General features: G+C 33.8%; 1 protein-coding gene across 1 annotated transcript; it reads right to left on the bottom strand.

The window, feature by feature from the left end:
* Positions 1-1,812: 1,812 nt before the first annotated feature.
* On the bottom strand, positions 1,813-5,964 carry LOC141300820 (dynein axonemal assembly factor 3-like). The gene is made up of 11 exons (XM_073831113.1): positions 5,821-5,964; positions 4,443-4,555; positions 4,234-4,327; positions 3,796-3,956; positions 3,523-3,699; positions 3,174-3,296; positions 2,971-3,093; positions 2,580-2,802; positions 2,328-2,442; positions 2,164-2,238; positions 1,813-2,059 (listed from the first exon to the last, which is right to left on the bottom strand). Exons 1-11 carry the CDS (start codon positions 5,900-5,902, stop codon positions 1,921-1,923), a joined length of 1,425 nt encoding a protein of 474 aa, XP_073687214.1. The 5' UTR covers positions 5,903-5,964; the 3' UTR covers positions 1,813-1,920.
* Between the last annotated feature and the right edge of the window lie 9,596 nt (positions 5,965-15,560).

The following is a 15,560-nucleotide window of genomic DNA, read 5'->3' on the forward strand; positions in this document are numbered from 1 at the left end:
TCATCTTAAGCCAGCTATCAGAGCTGCTTCAATGGAGATCAAGTGGTGGAATAAGGCCGATCTGGTCTGTCACTGTAAGAATAGCCAGGTGACAGTGAGCAAACATTATGAAGATCAAGTGAGTTTCTCATTGCAGGAGCTAGGCAATGGAAATGTGTCTCTGACTCTCAGAAATGTACGAGGGTCACAGAGGGGCATCTATATTTGTGAAGTCATCCACAGAAGTCAAACTATAAAGCAATATATTTTTCTCCATATCTGCTGTAAGTATTCTGCAGGGTTTTTTTCTTACACTACTAAATTTATATCACAGTTAATTTCCTTTGACTGTCATTCATGGTTAAAGAAGATACATTCCTTTGTCCAGCTCAAGACTTCAGACTTGAGGTTCCTATAGGTCCTACTGTATGTGCACTGACTCTGGATCAGACATCATCTTACCTGCTCATCTCTTACCTGAAACCAATGCTGTGTCCATGGACATCAGATGGTTTAAGGGAACAGAGCTCATTTATCAGTATAAGAATGTCATGCATGTTCTGTTTCTTTGCTTCTGTGTCTATGTTCAGTGGGAAGAGAGAGTGGTCATCAAAACACGAGACGAACAAGAGAATGGAATACTGCCACTGGGCAAGAGTTCTCCTCCCCAGATACATCATCACAGGTTCTGCCAAGGCTAAGAACAACAGCATCAGTAACTTCAGAAGGAAAACGTCATCCAGTAATGCTAACCCCAAAAAGCATTCACGCCTTCCCTAGATCCACCCTAGATTTACAATCACAGGTACTAGTAAGACCATTAAACACAGCAGATCTTTTACAAACATGCTGAGAGAGGCTGGAAGCCACAGCGCAAAGCAGCTTAGAAACTACACCAAAAAAAAAAAGGCCAAAATATGTAATTGACCCACGTAGGACATATTCTGCTACAGCTACTACTACTGATTTAACAAAGACAAAACCTGACCATTTTTGATCCATTTTCCCTACAATTAAGATGTCATGTTGGAAACATCTGGATTCATTTTTGATTTTTATTTCCAAAGCTTTTTTTATGACATCTGATTTAATGATTTCTGTAAAAGAACTTTTATTCCCAAAAATTGGAAGCAGCACCTTTCATTTTCTATTCCGATTGAATGTAACGTCATTTATTTCTTGTTAGAACATTTAATCCATAATTTTATTTTAAAAAAATTAACTCAGGTCAAATTGTTTTATATTAAAACAATACCTATTCAGTGTACACAATGTATTTAGCAAGTTTGAGAATGTTTAATGGTTTGCAGCACATTTCCGTTAATATTTTTTTAAGGGATAATTTGCCCAAAAAAAGAATTCAACCTCATGTTTTTCCAAATGTGTATGAGTTTCTTCTTTCTGTTGAACACAAAACATATTCTGAAAAATGTTGGTAACCAAAGTATGGAAACAAAATACCATGGAAGTTAATGGCAACTCTTTGGTTACTCTTTGTTTGTGTTTTCTTAGTGGATTAACAAGACCAAATGTGCTCTCAGGGTTGAAGGCATTAATGAATAACTGTTTTTGTTGTTTCATCTTTGTCATTTTTGTATAGTTCCGTTTTCTTTACCTAAGATGTGTATCTGTTTGTGTAATTACGCTAATTAATTAAACACATTTAGGTGGCAGCTTTTTTATAACTTTTATAAAAAATCTATTTTCAAACATTTAACACATAATGCTTAAATTTATTTGTTCATGTACATTCAAGTTACAAACTACTGTATATAATTGTTTACACTTTCATATATGATCATTATTAAATGTTTGTTAAAGTTATTATGATGTATTAGTGTTTGTTTCATATATCCCATTAAGTATTCTAAAATTAAATGATTTTTGTAATTTATCAAATGCATATGGCTAATATATTGCAGAGTAAAGTGTGAATCTACTTTAGTCTTTTTTCCGTGTGAATACTGCATATATGTCACTGCTCTGGTTGTGTGTTACTGTGAATCCTGATTCTTCAGCGATCTCCTTCACTCTGTCAGCAAAACCTGACACTTGCTCTTTTGAAAGGTCCAGCAGGTATCTGAACAAGAGAGACACAGATCATGAGCATTCAGGGCAGTTTTGCTTACAAGCTGTGTAGACATTTTGGCAGTGTTTTTTTTCTGTGTGTGATGACGGACTCACTTTGCTAACTCTATAACCAGAGCAGCATCAGATGCTGCGATCTCTCTAAGAGAGGAATCCAGCTGATGAACCATACTGAGAAAACAGAGAATGTGTTATCAGCAGGTAATAAATGATGGTCACTTTACTCAAACTCAAATCCTCTATTTATGAATAAGCTTCACCTGGCTGAACAGAAGATTGTGTCAAACAAGTTCCTGTATTTATTTTTGAGAGGAAGTTTGCTGAGCGAGTCCGGAGACAGAAAGGACACTTTCACTCCACTCAAGTTCATCAAATCTGCAAAAACACACAGAAACAGAGAGAAAATGTGTGGGAAACTGTAACTTTAAACTCTTTTGTTTCAGTTTGATTTGATTGCAACATTTCACTGACAGTAATAGCACATTAACTGTTTTAGCATAATATGCCATTACCAAGATCTTGTCTATGTTGTTCTGATGGATGTTGCTCAGTTTCTGTGTGAGTTTGAGAAGCAGGTGGATCTTTCTGTATTTTCTCATCTGTTATGAGACTGTCTGTGGATTGACAACAGGAACTTGATGGCCTTGGTTCATCTTTGTTCAGTAAAGAGCTCCCTCTGGTGGAAAGACATTCAAACAACGCCAGGATGTTCACTTCTGAAATATCCTGAGCTGTCTGAAAGATGGCCAGAGAAAGGTAACTCATGATTTAAATGCTATTGCAATGCATTATATAACATACAACACATTAAAAGCTACACATTTATGAATGTGATCTTTTTACGAGGTTATCATCTTTAACTTTCGATTTGGATTTGGTGGTTAATTAACTTTTTTCTTGCACCTTTACATGTTGATTGTTATGTTTCTTCAGCAGGTCTTTGTTCTCTGTCTCTATGCTGAAGGACAGATACGGACTGGAGACGATATCACCCCAATATCCTCTAACGGCAACCCGATCTCCTCTCTGGTACAAACAAACACACATTAAAGAGTATCATGGGCCACACAACCCCATATACCATAATAGACAGTCAAAATGCTCACATGATTGAACACTCGTGTGGAGAGCAGACTCTGATTGGCTGTTTGGTAAAGCCCCTCCCTCATCTCAAATGCCACACCGCTTTCCCTCCATTTCACATACTGATGTTTGCTAATGACGCCACACTGACAAAAAAACAACAACATGGTAACATGGAATTAGTCTCTGCTATGAATCATTATTTGATACATTTTAGATGCTAGTAATTCAAAAATTACTTAAAACCTCACATTTGTAACAAAATATGGCCTGAAATAAGTCTATTTGCCAAATGTCTGTGTAAAATGCAATGAAGTGAGTTTGAGTCTGTCAGGAGTAAAGATGCATATTAATGTCAGATGAGGTATATACGTCACTCTGGTGCAGTTTCATAGTGAGATCCCAGTCAAAACAGCCTTGTCGTGAGTCGTAGCGAGTCCCCAGGTGTTGTCGAACACGGGCGTCCCAGACCTTACGTACACTCACTGGCACTGACAGCGGCCGTTCCCATAGTTTAAAGATCCGGACCAACTCATCTCTCTCCTTAAACTATGATAATACACCAGAGGAGTGAATACTACTTAGCTGAGTTTGATTATGACATGCAGTACAGATGCAAATATAATAGATTAATGTATGCCGGACCTTCAGAAGACCGGTATCAAGGCAAGGATGGCTGTGCGAATCAGAGGACAGGCTGTTTGTGATGGACAGAGAGAGTTGAGCCGCGGCGTGTTTTAGAGTCTCTTCAGTCTCTTTGCGAATCTCAGAGTTTCCAAACACCTCTAGGAACACCTCTGTCTTCTCTGGAAAATATAACACAACTAGATGTTACTTAAGTCTGCAAACATGAATGCAATATGTGACATATAGAATGAAAAAAAAAAAAAATTTAAATAAAAAAAGTTTTTTTTTCATTGCTTTATTTTCTACATCTTTCCACATATTTAAAATGTCTAAATGTATGTAAAATATTAGTTGATTATATTTAGTTATTTTACTATTTTAAATTAATTACATTATTTAATATACATTTTTATATTTTAAAAATACTTTTCATTATTTATATATGAAGATACATACTGTGTAGACTCATGTTGTCAGGGGTCAGGAGTGATATATAAAGTAATAATAGTTGTCTGGCGACTACCTCCATGCTGTTCTCAATCACCCAAACCTGTAACAAGCCATACATCTCATTATTAACACAGTGTGTTCAACATAAATCAAAGCTGATTTAGGATATTGTATTATATGATTAATCTCAATTCAAGTGCTGACATATCTCTCACATGTAGCATGTCTGTGTCTGTCAGTCCAGTGATGGTCTTCAGGATGTGTCTGGGGTCTGCACTGCCCACAAGCAAAATATTCAGCTCTCCATGTGGCCTCACTCTGTGTGTGTCTGTAAGCACATAATAATGAGAATTCAAATTGAAAACAAATGTGTGTGTAAAACTTTATAGATATTTACTGTGTTTACTTACAGTGTGTGCATAATTATTCCCAATAATTTCCAACCGCATTTTACCAATTCCAAACCACATCAATATTAAGAACTACTAATAATTTTGTATTTAATCATTTATAAGTTATATATAATTGTCCATGAACACTGAAAGTGAAAACTTCAGGTGTGCAGAATTATTAGGCAGGTTTTCTTTCACAGATAAAATAAGCCAAAAACGAGATTTAACTGAAACTGAAAAGTCAAAAATTATTAAATGCCATTGAAAAGTATGCAATACTAATGCAATACTAGAATTTGCAAAGTTAAGGCATGACCATTGGACAGCACGGTCAGAAAAAAAAAACAGGTAGAGAAGAAAAGACATGTTAACTGCAAAAGAATTACGAATTAAGGTAAAGAATTGAGAAATCATCAGAAACCATTTAGTCTCCAGCACCACTGTTTTCCAAAGTCTCCAGAAATGTAATGTGTCAGGTTCTGAGTGAGTTTGCTTGGTTATAAAATCCTAAAAAATTACTCTCACTTAATAAGAATCACATGCTGAATTGTTGTGAAATACATGAAGACTGATTTTATTTTTAATAGACTTTATAGACATAAGTTGAGAGTGACTTTTAAAGGGCCAGCATCACATCCTCTTGTACCATTCTTTCGAGAATTAATATTACAGAATCTGCCAGTAAGTTTTGGCAGTTTTCCTATCCTGAAAAGTCTGTCTTTGAAAACCTGTTTTTTTCTGACCCTGCTGACCCAATGAGCATTTTGCTGTTTAATGATCATGACGCATGTATTAACTTTGCCAATTCTAGTATTGCATTAGTATTGCATCCTTCCAAGGACATTTAATATCTCTTTTAGCCTAGTTTTATCTGTAAAAGAAAACGTGCCTAATAATTTCGCACACCTAAATATATAAGGAGTTTTTCACTTCCAGCCCTAATGGACAATTATATATCACTTATAAATGATTAAATACAAAATGACTAGTAGTTAAGATTGATGTGGTTTGGAACTGGTAAAATGTGCTTGGAAAAAAATGACCAGAATATCAACGTGCCTAATAATTGTGCAGGCACTATACGCTAGATAGCCTACTATGTGATGGTTTAACGTTACTTTGGATAGTCTGAAATGTGATTTCTTCTCTGCGGTTCTTATCTTCTATAAATAGTCTTTAGTTATTGTTAATCTGGTTTTACCTGAGCTCAGGAGGTCTCTTGCTGGTCCGAATCCCCACCAGGTCACACATCCCGCTCCCTCAACAGTCCGACCGGTGCTCATTCTTCATAAATAGTAAAAACTCCTATCCCGTTTCAGCAGACTGTCGTGGAGTTTGGTTAGCTAGCATCTGACTAAACTTACATTTCGTAGCAATATTAAGTAGCGGATATGTAGCAACGTTAAAATAATCATCTGTGAAACTCACCTCTCGCTCCTTGTGGCTTGTAAACAAACACAAGCTAAAAGTTTGGAAGACGGTTGCTTGGCAACTGGGAGCGCATGGCCATAGATATGCGCGCGACACTTAGAATACAAGCACTTCGCTGGAATCATGATGAGATACAGTGTTTTAGCTTTTACATTTTAGTGCAAACAAATGTGCCAGAGTAATTTGAATTATTTAGAATAATTTAGAATTATTACCAAAACTTAAAACAACGCTTTTTATGCATAATGAACAAAATCTAAAAAAAAAAAAAACTATCCTATTTATTTGTTTTGTGTGTAAACGGGATAATAATGTAGGTATTTTTACATTTACCTTATCTATAAACACTTTAAACAATTATGATTTAAAACATCCATTATGTATTAAATTAAATATATTCAATCTAGCCTATATCTGGTAATGATAATTTTACAGAATATTTAATAAATGAAAGAGGAACAGCCTTAAGGAAATAAATCTCGATTGTTGAGTTGTTACTAGTTCAGTTAAGAATCTTACCAGACCAGTTAACGAAGCAGGGCAAAACCTTTGTCACTGCAACGAGGAAGGTAAGAAAATTTCACTTGCTTAGGTTTTACATTATACATGTTAAAAATACAAGTTTGAACTTTTGTAAGTTGAATTATAACCACCTATGAATGTGTCTCAAATATAGAGGCACATTCATACTGTTTTAATAATTCATAGGTTGCTTATCTTAGCTGAAGTTAGAGTTAAACATCTCTTTAAGTGGACAGACATCTATTTTATCCATGCTGAGCAGTTTAGTTATATTTACAATATGTGAATTTCGAGGTTTGAATTCTATTTGTTTACTGCTCATCATCTTAAGGTTTCTTATAAGGTGTTTTAAACGTAAAAAAAAATATATATATATATATATATATATATATATATATATATATATATATATATATATATTCATATTGTCAGTTTGTTTTCTAGGCTTGCAGTGGATATTTCATCACGGTTTCAGATGTGTGGAAATATTAAAAATGGCTGAAGCTATAGAAGCGACACAAACTAGTCAAGGCAAGTGAAAAGAAGAATTATGTATAACTTGCTTTGGCTGAGTCTCACTGCCCTAGTAAAAAATAACTCTACCAAAATATAATTAAAATATATTTATTTCATGCTGAGTATACTACAAATACATTTAAATATGATTTACTATGTAATAAAAATACCCTGCAAACTTTTAGTGTATGAAACTGGTATATTTGAAGTCTAAATTGGAACAACAAATTTTTGTTTGGAAGTACTGCTGAATTCCAACTAAAGATATACTTAAGTATATTTAATTGTGCTATAGAAGAACTATTTCAAGTATACTTGAGGTACACTTTAAATATTTTGCATTTAAAGATTGATATTATTTAAAAAACGTATGATCCTCATCAATAGTGACATTAAATTATTTAAATATTTTAGGCTTAATGTTAAGAAATGTGCATTGTGCACAAGTAGTACTTGAAATAATGTTTAATTACAATTTTAATATCAGCAAATACCAAGCGATATGTAAGTTATATGTGTTTAGAGACTTTAGCTATACTTTGTGTAAAATAAATGCATTTTAAATCTATTGCTTTTTTACTAGGGTGTACGTAAAACAATGTTACAGAAATGACACATTTTTTCTTACCATTTCATTATTACTAATTTTTTATCTCTTTTTTCTTCAGAGCTGTCTGTTGTTTGCCAGTCTGACATTGTATTTTCTCAGCCTGGAGATGAAGTTGTTCTCTCATGTCAACTTAAGCCAGCTATCAGTGCTGCTTCAATGGAAATTCAGTGGTGGCATAAAAAGGAGTATCCAGTTTTCCATTATAAGAATGGACGGGTGACAGTGAACATTGACCTCAAGGATCGAGTGAGTCTCCCATTGGAAAATCTACGTAATGGCAATCTGTCTTTGACTCTCAGAGATGTCAGGAGTTCACAGAAGGGCCTCTATATTTGTGAGGTCACCCATGAAAATCAGCCAACACAAGATACTGTTTTCCTTAATATCAGCTGTAAGTATTCAACTAAACATGTTTCAAAAATAATCCGTATTAGTCAAAACATCTTTAGTTGTAGAAAGTTGAAATAGTTCCTCAACATCCTTTGTGCTAGATAAAACTGATAAAATGCATAATCAGGCCAGTTTTCCACAATGTACACTGCTTCAAAGCATCTTCACAGAAACATTTTGCAGTAATATTATCTTAAACTATGTAAGCTCCTCTTTTAGTCACTGAAAGCAAATATGCATCATTAGAGTGATTTACCTTTATATTTTTGCGTTTAGCAGCAGATGCTTTTATTCAAAATGACTTTCAAAAGAGAAACAAAAGCAATTAATCAAAGAGCCAACAATACTTGTAATGTAGAATTCCAACTTTATTAGACAACTAAAGAAGCAGGGAGAAATACCATTCAAATATAAAATTGTGCCATATTTCAAAGTTTACATTTTGACACCAAGTTCCAACCTAGATCAACTCGTAAATAAGAAATGAAAGTGGTAATAAACACTCTACAATGTTACAGTCATGAATGTAACTTCTATTCATGTTTTTGATGATAAATGTATTTGTTTTTCCAGCTGTAGACTTCAGTCTTGTTGTTTCAACTGATACGTTAACTGCTGACCCTGGATCAGACGTCATCTTACCCATTCATATCTTACCTGAACTCAGTGCTGTGCCCATGAAAATCAGGTGGTCTAAGGGAAAAGAAACAATTTATCAGTATAATAATGGGCAGGAGATGACAAATAATGACTTTGAGAACCGAGTGAGTTTGACCAGCCAGGAGCTGAGGAGAGGAAATCTTGCTCTGACTTTGAGAAATGTTCAACAGTCAGATTCAGGAGACTATATATGCACAGTCTTTCATGATGGATGTGAGAAGAGAGGAGTAGTTCACTTGCAAGTAAAAGGTAGGATACTGATTAATATCGCAACAGCTGGAGGTTCTCTTATACAGCTTCTTTCTGTACATGCATAGAAAAAAAAAACACTTATCCTGACTGAACCATTGTAGTGGCTAGCAGGTTTATTGCCTAAGTACTTTTTATGTTTTAGTAAAATGTATGACAAGCATATATCATTTTATTTTTCCATAATTATTCTTTTTGTGCTTCAAATACAACCACTGACAAATTTATGACTGATAAAGGACTCATCCTTATACTGTATTTGGTTCATTTTAGAGACTGAGAGATTGACACATCTCCGCAGTGTCCTAAAGCAAGCACATGAAGACATTACGCAACAAAGAGTAAAATTAAATGAAACCATAAAGCTGCTTGAAGAAACACTCAATCATGAAGGTAAGTAAAAAAAAAAGAAAGAAGCAAATACAGAGATTTTACATGAAAACTAACTGGACAACCAAGTTATTGACTGGAATTACATTTTTATTGTGACGTATTATGACAATTTTGATTAACTTTGTTTGCATCATTTTAATTTTAGATCAGTCACGTAGGCATTTAAATAGTATGGAAGGACAGCCCCCACTCAGTAAGACACCATTTTAAATGCTGTTAAATGCTTGTGTGTTTGTAATCTCAGTGCCGCTGTGCAGATAATACTATGTCACTGTAATCTTTGACTGGTTAGTCATTGTGGTTTAACTGATTATTTAATTTTTGTGTTATGTTTTTACATGGGATTGACATACTAAAATGACATTTTCACAATATCTTGCAGTGAAAGGTCATAGTAAACTGGAAAGACCTGACATGGAAGGCAGGAGAGCAGGTAGATGCTTCCTTTATGCTTTTGGTGGGGAGAACTTTACAGTATAAAATGGCTTTTACGTTTTAGATGGGTTTTCACAATTACAGTATAAATGTAAGTCATCTACTGATACTGTAGGAGCTCATCTTAAAGATTAAAACAGTTAGTCTGAAGAACTCTGAAAACAAGAATTGAGATCTTCTTTCAGCTTCCCCTAAATTGTTACTCTATAAACAAAAAAGTACACTGGTAAAGCTTTGTTTATCTCCTTTTCATTTGTAGATTCTACATTTAGAAGTATGAAAGGAATTCACCCACTCAGTAAGATACCAATTTAACTTGTGTGTTTGTGACTTACAATTGCATATTTTTAGTTCAAAGTTATGCATGTCCTGTTTCTTTGCTTGTGTGTCAATAATTGTAGTGGAAGGAGAGCATGGCAGTCAAAGCACAATACAACCTAGAGAAGCAGTGACCACTGAGCAAGAGTTTTTATCCTCAGATATGTCATCACATGGCCTGCAAAGACTAAGAAGATCAGAAGTTGTAAGTTTACCAGAAAGAGCTACACAAACCCAACAGAGCCCTGAAACAACGATGCAAAGCACTCAAGAAATGAGACCAGAGACTGTTGCTGCAGAGCATTCCTCCCCAGCTGTGCAACCACAGGTACAGGAAAGAGAAGGAATGTCACAATCACATTCAGCACAAACACTAGAGAGGCCAAAAAGCAGGGGGAAAAGAAAACGAGAAAAAGGAGAGAGAAAATGCCACATTTTGTAATTAAATAAACTCTTAATTATTACAGGTTTGTTGCAATTAAACATTTTTATAGAGTAGATCTTATGTTTGTATGACTAAATTACCATTTTTGGTCACAGTTTTTTTTACATTTTTAGATGTGTTATGGAGTGATCTGGAATCATTGCCATATTTGTGAAATTGTGTAAGTTGCTGTAAGTGATTTTAGCCATTTTACTAGCTTAAAGCATGGGCTTTTACAGAAAAAAAAGTGTGTTTCTGATTAATTATGTTTTCTGATTTGTGGTTCGATAACGTTTTAGGATTATGTGCACTTTTCACACTATGTATACAGAGTTGGTGAGATTACATGCACTGATTCAGGAAACATATTGGACATTTCCTATTTATTTTAAATAAATTGTCAACATTTACTCACCCTTGTGTCATTCTATACCTGCATGACTATTCTAAAACATATAAGAAAAGTCATATATATTTTTAATAAACTCTCTGAAGTTTTTTTAATTGCATTATTTTCTACATATTCCTGTACTTTCCAAACATAGTCTACTGTGTAGTCTAGTGTCCACAGGGTTAAAAAGTGGCAAAGCAGTAATAGTTGTCTGTAAAAGTAAAAGTGAAAGAAAAAAAAAAATCTCACCTCACCTGACCTGTCTGGAAAACACCTTTGTCGCTGTTACCAGAAGGAAGGTAAGCAAATTTCGTTTTTAAGAAATTTGTCACATGCTGTAAGATAAAACCTGATCGTATTTAAGGTAAAATGTAACCAAATTCGACTGTGCCTCGTGTTGCTCGTATGAGCCGAAGTTAGACTTTTATTATCTCTTTAAGTGGACCGGCATCTGGAACTAAACATATAGTTTAGTCTAAACTATATGAAGTACAAACAATAACAGTAGTGTGTTTAAAGTATACATGGCAAGCATAGTTTTTGCTTTTTGGTTCTGACTGCATCAACAGATTATTTTCGTGTGTGTGTGTGTGTGTTTAATATCTAATATCACAGTATCGTTGTCATTAAAAAGCAAATTACAAAGGCAATTTCTTCTTCTTTACAAAGGACATCGTTTAAAGTAAACAAGATAGCTTCTTTCGTTTTAGATTTAGACGGTTATGCCTGATGTCTGTTCTGCCGATAGGGGAAAGCAATGAGCCTATTATTTGCACGAGTTTACAAATGTATTTTCTTTTTATAATATTTTAAGTATGACAGTAATTGCTTTATTAGATCAGAAGTTTTAGACAAAGTGACATAATTTGTTACATTAATTTGTTGTTTGATTTGATGTAATTTACAAGAATTTATGTGATTTTTGATTAAACATTTTTCAATATCTTTAGATAATCAATGTTGGGGGTAACGCATTACAAGTAACGCGAGTTACGTAATCAGATTACTTTTTCAAGTAACTATTAAAGTAACGCAATTCTTTATAATTTACAAGAAAATATCTGAGTTTCTTTTTCAAATAATTACAGTTTAGTAATAATTCAGTTACCTTTTCCCCATTTATTGATTGAAAGCTCTCCTGTACCCTGTTGAAGGAAATCAGAAGTAAGATTTTACTTTAGTTCTAGAATATGTGAACATGCATGAGTTCGTCTCACAAAAACAACATATTATATACATATTAAACTTATATCAGATTCAGATGTATTACTCAAAATGAATAAAAACTCAGAATATGATGCAAGCCTACAATAATTAAATATGGTAACTTGATGTGTTTAATATTAATTCATTTTGTTAACCAGTGTCTTTGCTGCTGACCTTTGATGAACTAATTCAACCATACTAATAAGCAAACTTTACTCAAGATAAACTGTTTTTAATAAAGAGTGTTGAACTTTCTACTTCTGCATACAGACTTGAATTTACATTTCCTTCAGTCTGAGGCTTTTACATTGCCAAAAATATAACTTTTTATATTAAAAACAAACAAGCAAACCATGCCCAAATTTAAAAAATAACACAAAAATTAACATAACGCATTACTTTCCATAAAAAGTAGCCAAATAATGTAATTAGTTACTTTTATAGGGAGTAATGCAATATTCTAATGCATTACTTTTGAAAGGAACTCTTCTCAACACTGCAGATAATTGTGCCATATTTGCATGATTTATCAATGCTAAACTAGTTAAAGTAAAGTTCATTAGTAAATCTAATTAATTTACTGTTCATCGACTTAAGGTTTGTTAAGAAAAATTAGATGATGCAACGATATATTCATTCACTCTATCATATTGTCATCTTTTGTTTTCTGTTACAGTGGGTTTTCCATCGGTGTCTCAGATGTGCAGGAATTTTAGAAATGGCTGACGCAGAAGAAGTCTCAAAAACTAGTCAAGGCAAGTCAAAAGAAAAATTAAGTATAACTTGCTCTGGCTGATGCTCACTGTACTTAAAACACTATTACAAAAATGGCATTTTAATAGTTTTTCTTCATATCAGCTGTAAGTTTTCAACTAAACATTTTGAAGGTAATCTATATTAGTGAGAATATCTACAGTTTGAAGGTGTAGATAAAAAGCTTAAATTGTTGTTTTTTCTTTTGATTAATGCTGTTTTTTTTTTTTCATTTTCATTTCAGGCCCTGCTCATAGACGTTCAAATAGTATAGAAGGACTTCCTCCCATCAGTAAGATATGACTAAACACACATGCATGTCTGTGTGAGAGTCTGAAGATGATCAGAGAATATTACAGTATAGCTATAACTAATACAATGGTAGTCGCTTTATCTTTAAAAAAGAAGTTCACTTCCAGAACAAATATTTACAGATAATGTACTGATGTTCATGACTTTCTTTCTTTAGTTGTAAAGAATGTTTTTTGTGGAAAACATTTTAGGATTTTTCTCTATAGTGGACTTCATTTCAAATGCAGTTTAAATGCAGCTTCTAACAATCTTAAAAATTAAATTATAATTTATATACTTTTTAACCTCAAACACTTGTCTTGCTCAAACACTGCTTTTTCTGGTTCAAGACACTTAGGGTATCCCATCCCATTTTCTTCCTTTCAAAATCGCCCTACATCGCTGTTTTACCTTTTTTGTTATGGGTGTTTAATCTTCTTTGCATGTTCACTTGTTCACTTGGTTTGTACTTCTGCAGCGATGTAGGATGATTTTGAAATGATTTAGAAGTTGAGGGAGAAAATACACCCTAACTGACTTGAACTTTTTTCGAGCAAGACAAGACGAGTATTTGAGGTTAAAAAGCATATCAATTGTAACTTAAAAAAAAATATTTGTTACGCTAGATAAGACCCTTCTTCCTCAGCTGGGATCATTTACAACCGCATCTGGGATTGTTTGAAGCTGCATTTAAACTGCATTTTGAAAGTTCAAACTTGGGGCACCATTGAAATCTCCTATATAAAGAAAAATCTGAAATGTTGTCCTCAAAAAAACATAATTTGTTTACAACTGAAGAAAGAAAGACATGAACATATTGGATGACAAGGGGGTGAGTACATTATCTGTAAATTTTGTTATGGAAGTGAACTTCTCCTTTAAGAGCTTTCATTAGTTTTCATTTGATTTTATTTAATTTAGTTGTATATAAATTTTTAATCCATAAAAATCTAATAACATGTTATTTTAATAACATTTTAAATAACACTTTATTAATATCTTGTGATTCCCTGCAGTGGGAGATAATGGCATTTCTTAAAGTATTATTGCATCTGCATTTGTTTTGTGATTTGCTTAGTCTGCATGACTTGTTTTCTTGCTTGTGTGTCAATATTACAGTGGCTGGACATGATGATGGTCAAAACAAAGGACAAACAAGTGAAGGGAATACTGACACTCAGCAAGAGATGTTGCAGCCAGTTATACAGACACAAAATGTGCAAAGTGATATAACAGAAGAATCAGTCACTGTATCTGCAAGAGCTAGGTCATGTGGAGCAGGGAACCCTGGAACAACAGAACAAAGTACTGCCACAGAGCAAGAGGGATCCTCCCCAACTGTACAATCACAGGAACAAGAAAGAGAAAGACTATCAGAATCGGCCATGTCACTAGCAGGAGAATCAACACAAGCATCAGAGAGGCCAGAAGACAGAAGGCAAAGGACTCAACGGACACACAAAAAAACAAAGAAAAACTGTCGGATAATGTAATTATTAAACACAAAGTAGAAGATATTAGTAATATTAGAATATTGGGGTTAAGCATGTAAATAGAACAATTTTAATATCATTGTATATTTAGCTGCATCTTTGATGTATGTCATGTTGGATTGAAATGGAATATATCAAATGTTCTGTGAAATCCCAAAAACACACACACTCTCACTACAAAAACAAACATCCAAACGCAATTTCTGAAGTTTGGCAGGCGGTTGCTTAGCAACAGGAAGCGCGCGACTTCAAGTAAGAACTTGATTCATGGACACCTGAAACTGGTTTTAGAATTTTACACCCTTTTTTTGTTTAAAGTTGACATGCTAGCATATTTTTAAAAGGCTGTGCTTTTGGAAAAGTTGAGTCACGCTTTGCATGTTAAATTCAAAACCTAACTGGTTTGAAAGGTGAGCTCGATGTACAGTAGGCTAGATGGAGATACACAATTCAGTGCTCCGACACGGACTCAGATTATTTTGAGTTAAAGGGCAATAGAACCCAAGGTCAGTTACAATTTATTGAAAATGAATATTTTTTTTCACAGATTAAGCCAATCAATGTCTCTTATTTCTGTGAATTCTGACGATGGTTTTATAACTGTCCGTCGTTTATCAACGAAATTGATAGTTTTTTCTTATATTTAGGTAAAAATAGGTCTACATTTAAACGGAATATTTCATTTAATATAAGAAAATAATAGGGATTCATACGAGAACGTAATCTCTGCGTGTTAGGGTCTTCTTTCTGAATGTGAAAATGAAAGTTATTCTTTGTCCTTTTTTTTTTTTTTTAATAAAGATGTATATTCTATATAGACTTAGCTTAAAGATATCAGCAACGTATGAGCATTGAGCAC

The sequence above is a fragment of the Garra rufa genome, chromosome 24, assembly GCF_049309525.1.
Source record: "Garra rufa chromosome 24, GarRuf1.0, whole genome shotgun sequence".
Lineage (NCBI taxonomy): Eukaryota > Metazoa > Chordata > Actinopteri > Cypriniformes > Cyprinidae > Garra > Garra rufa.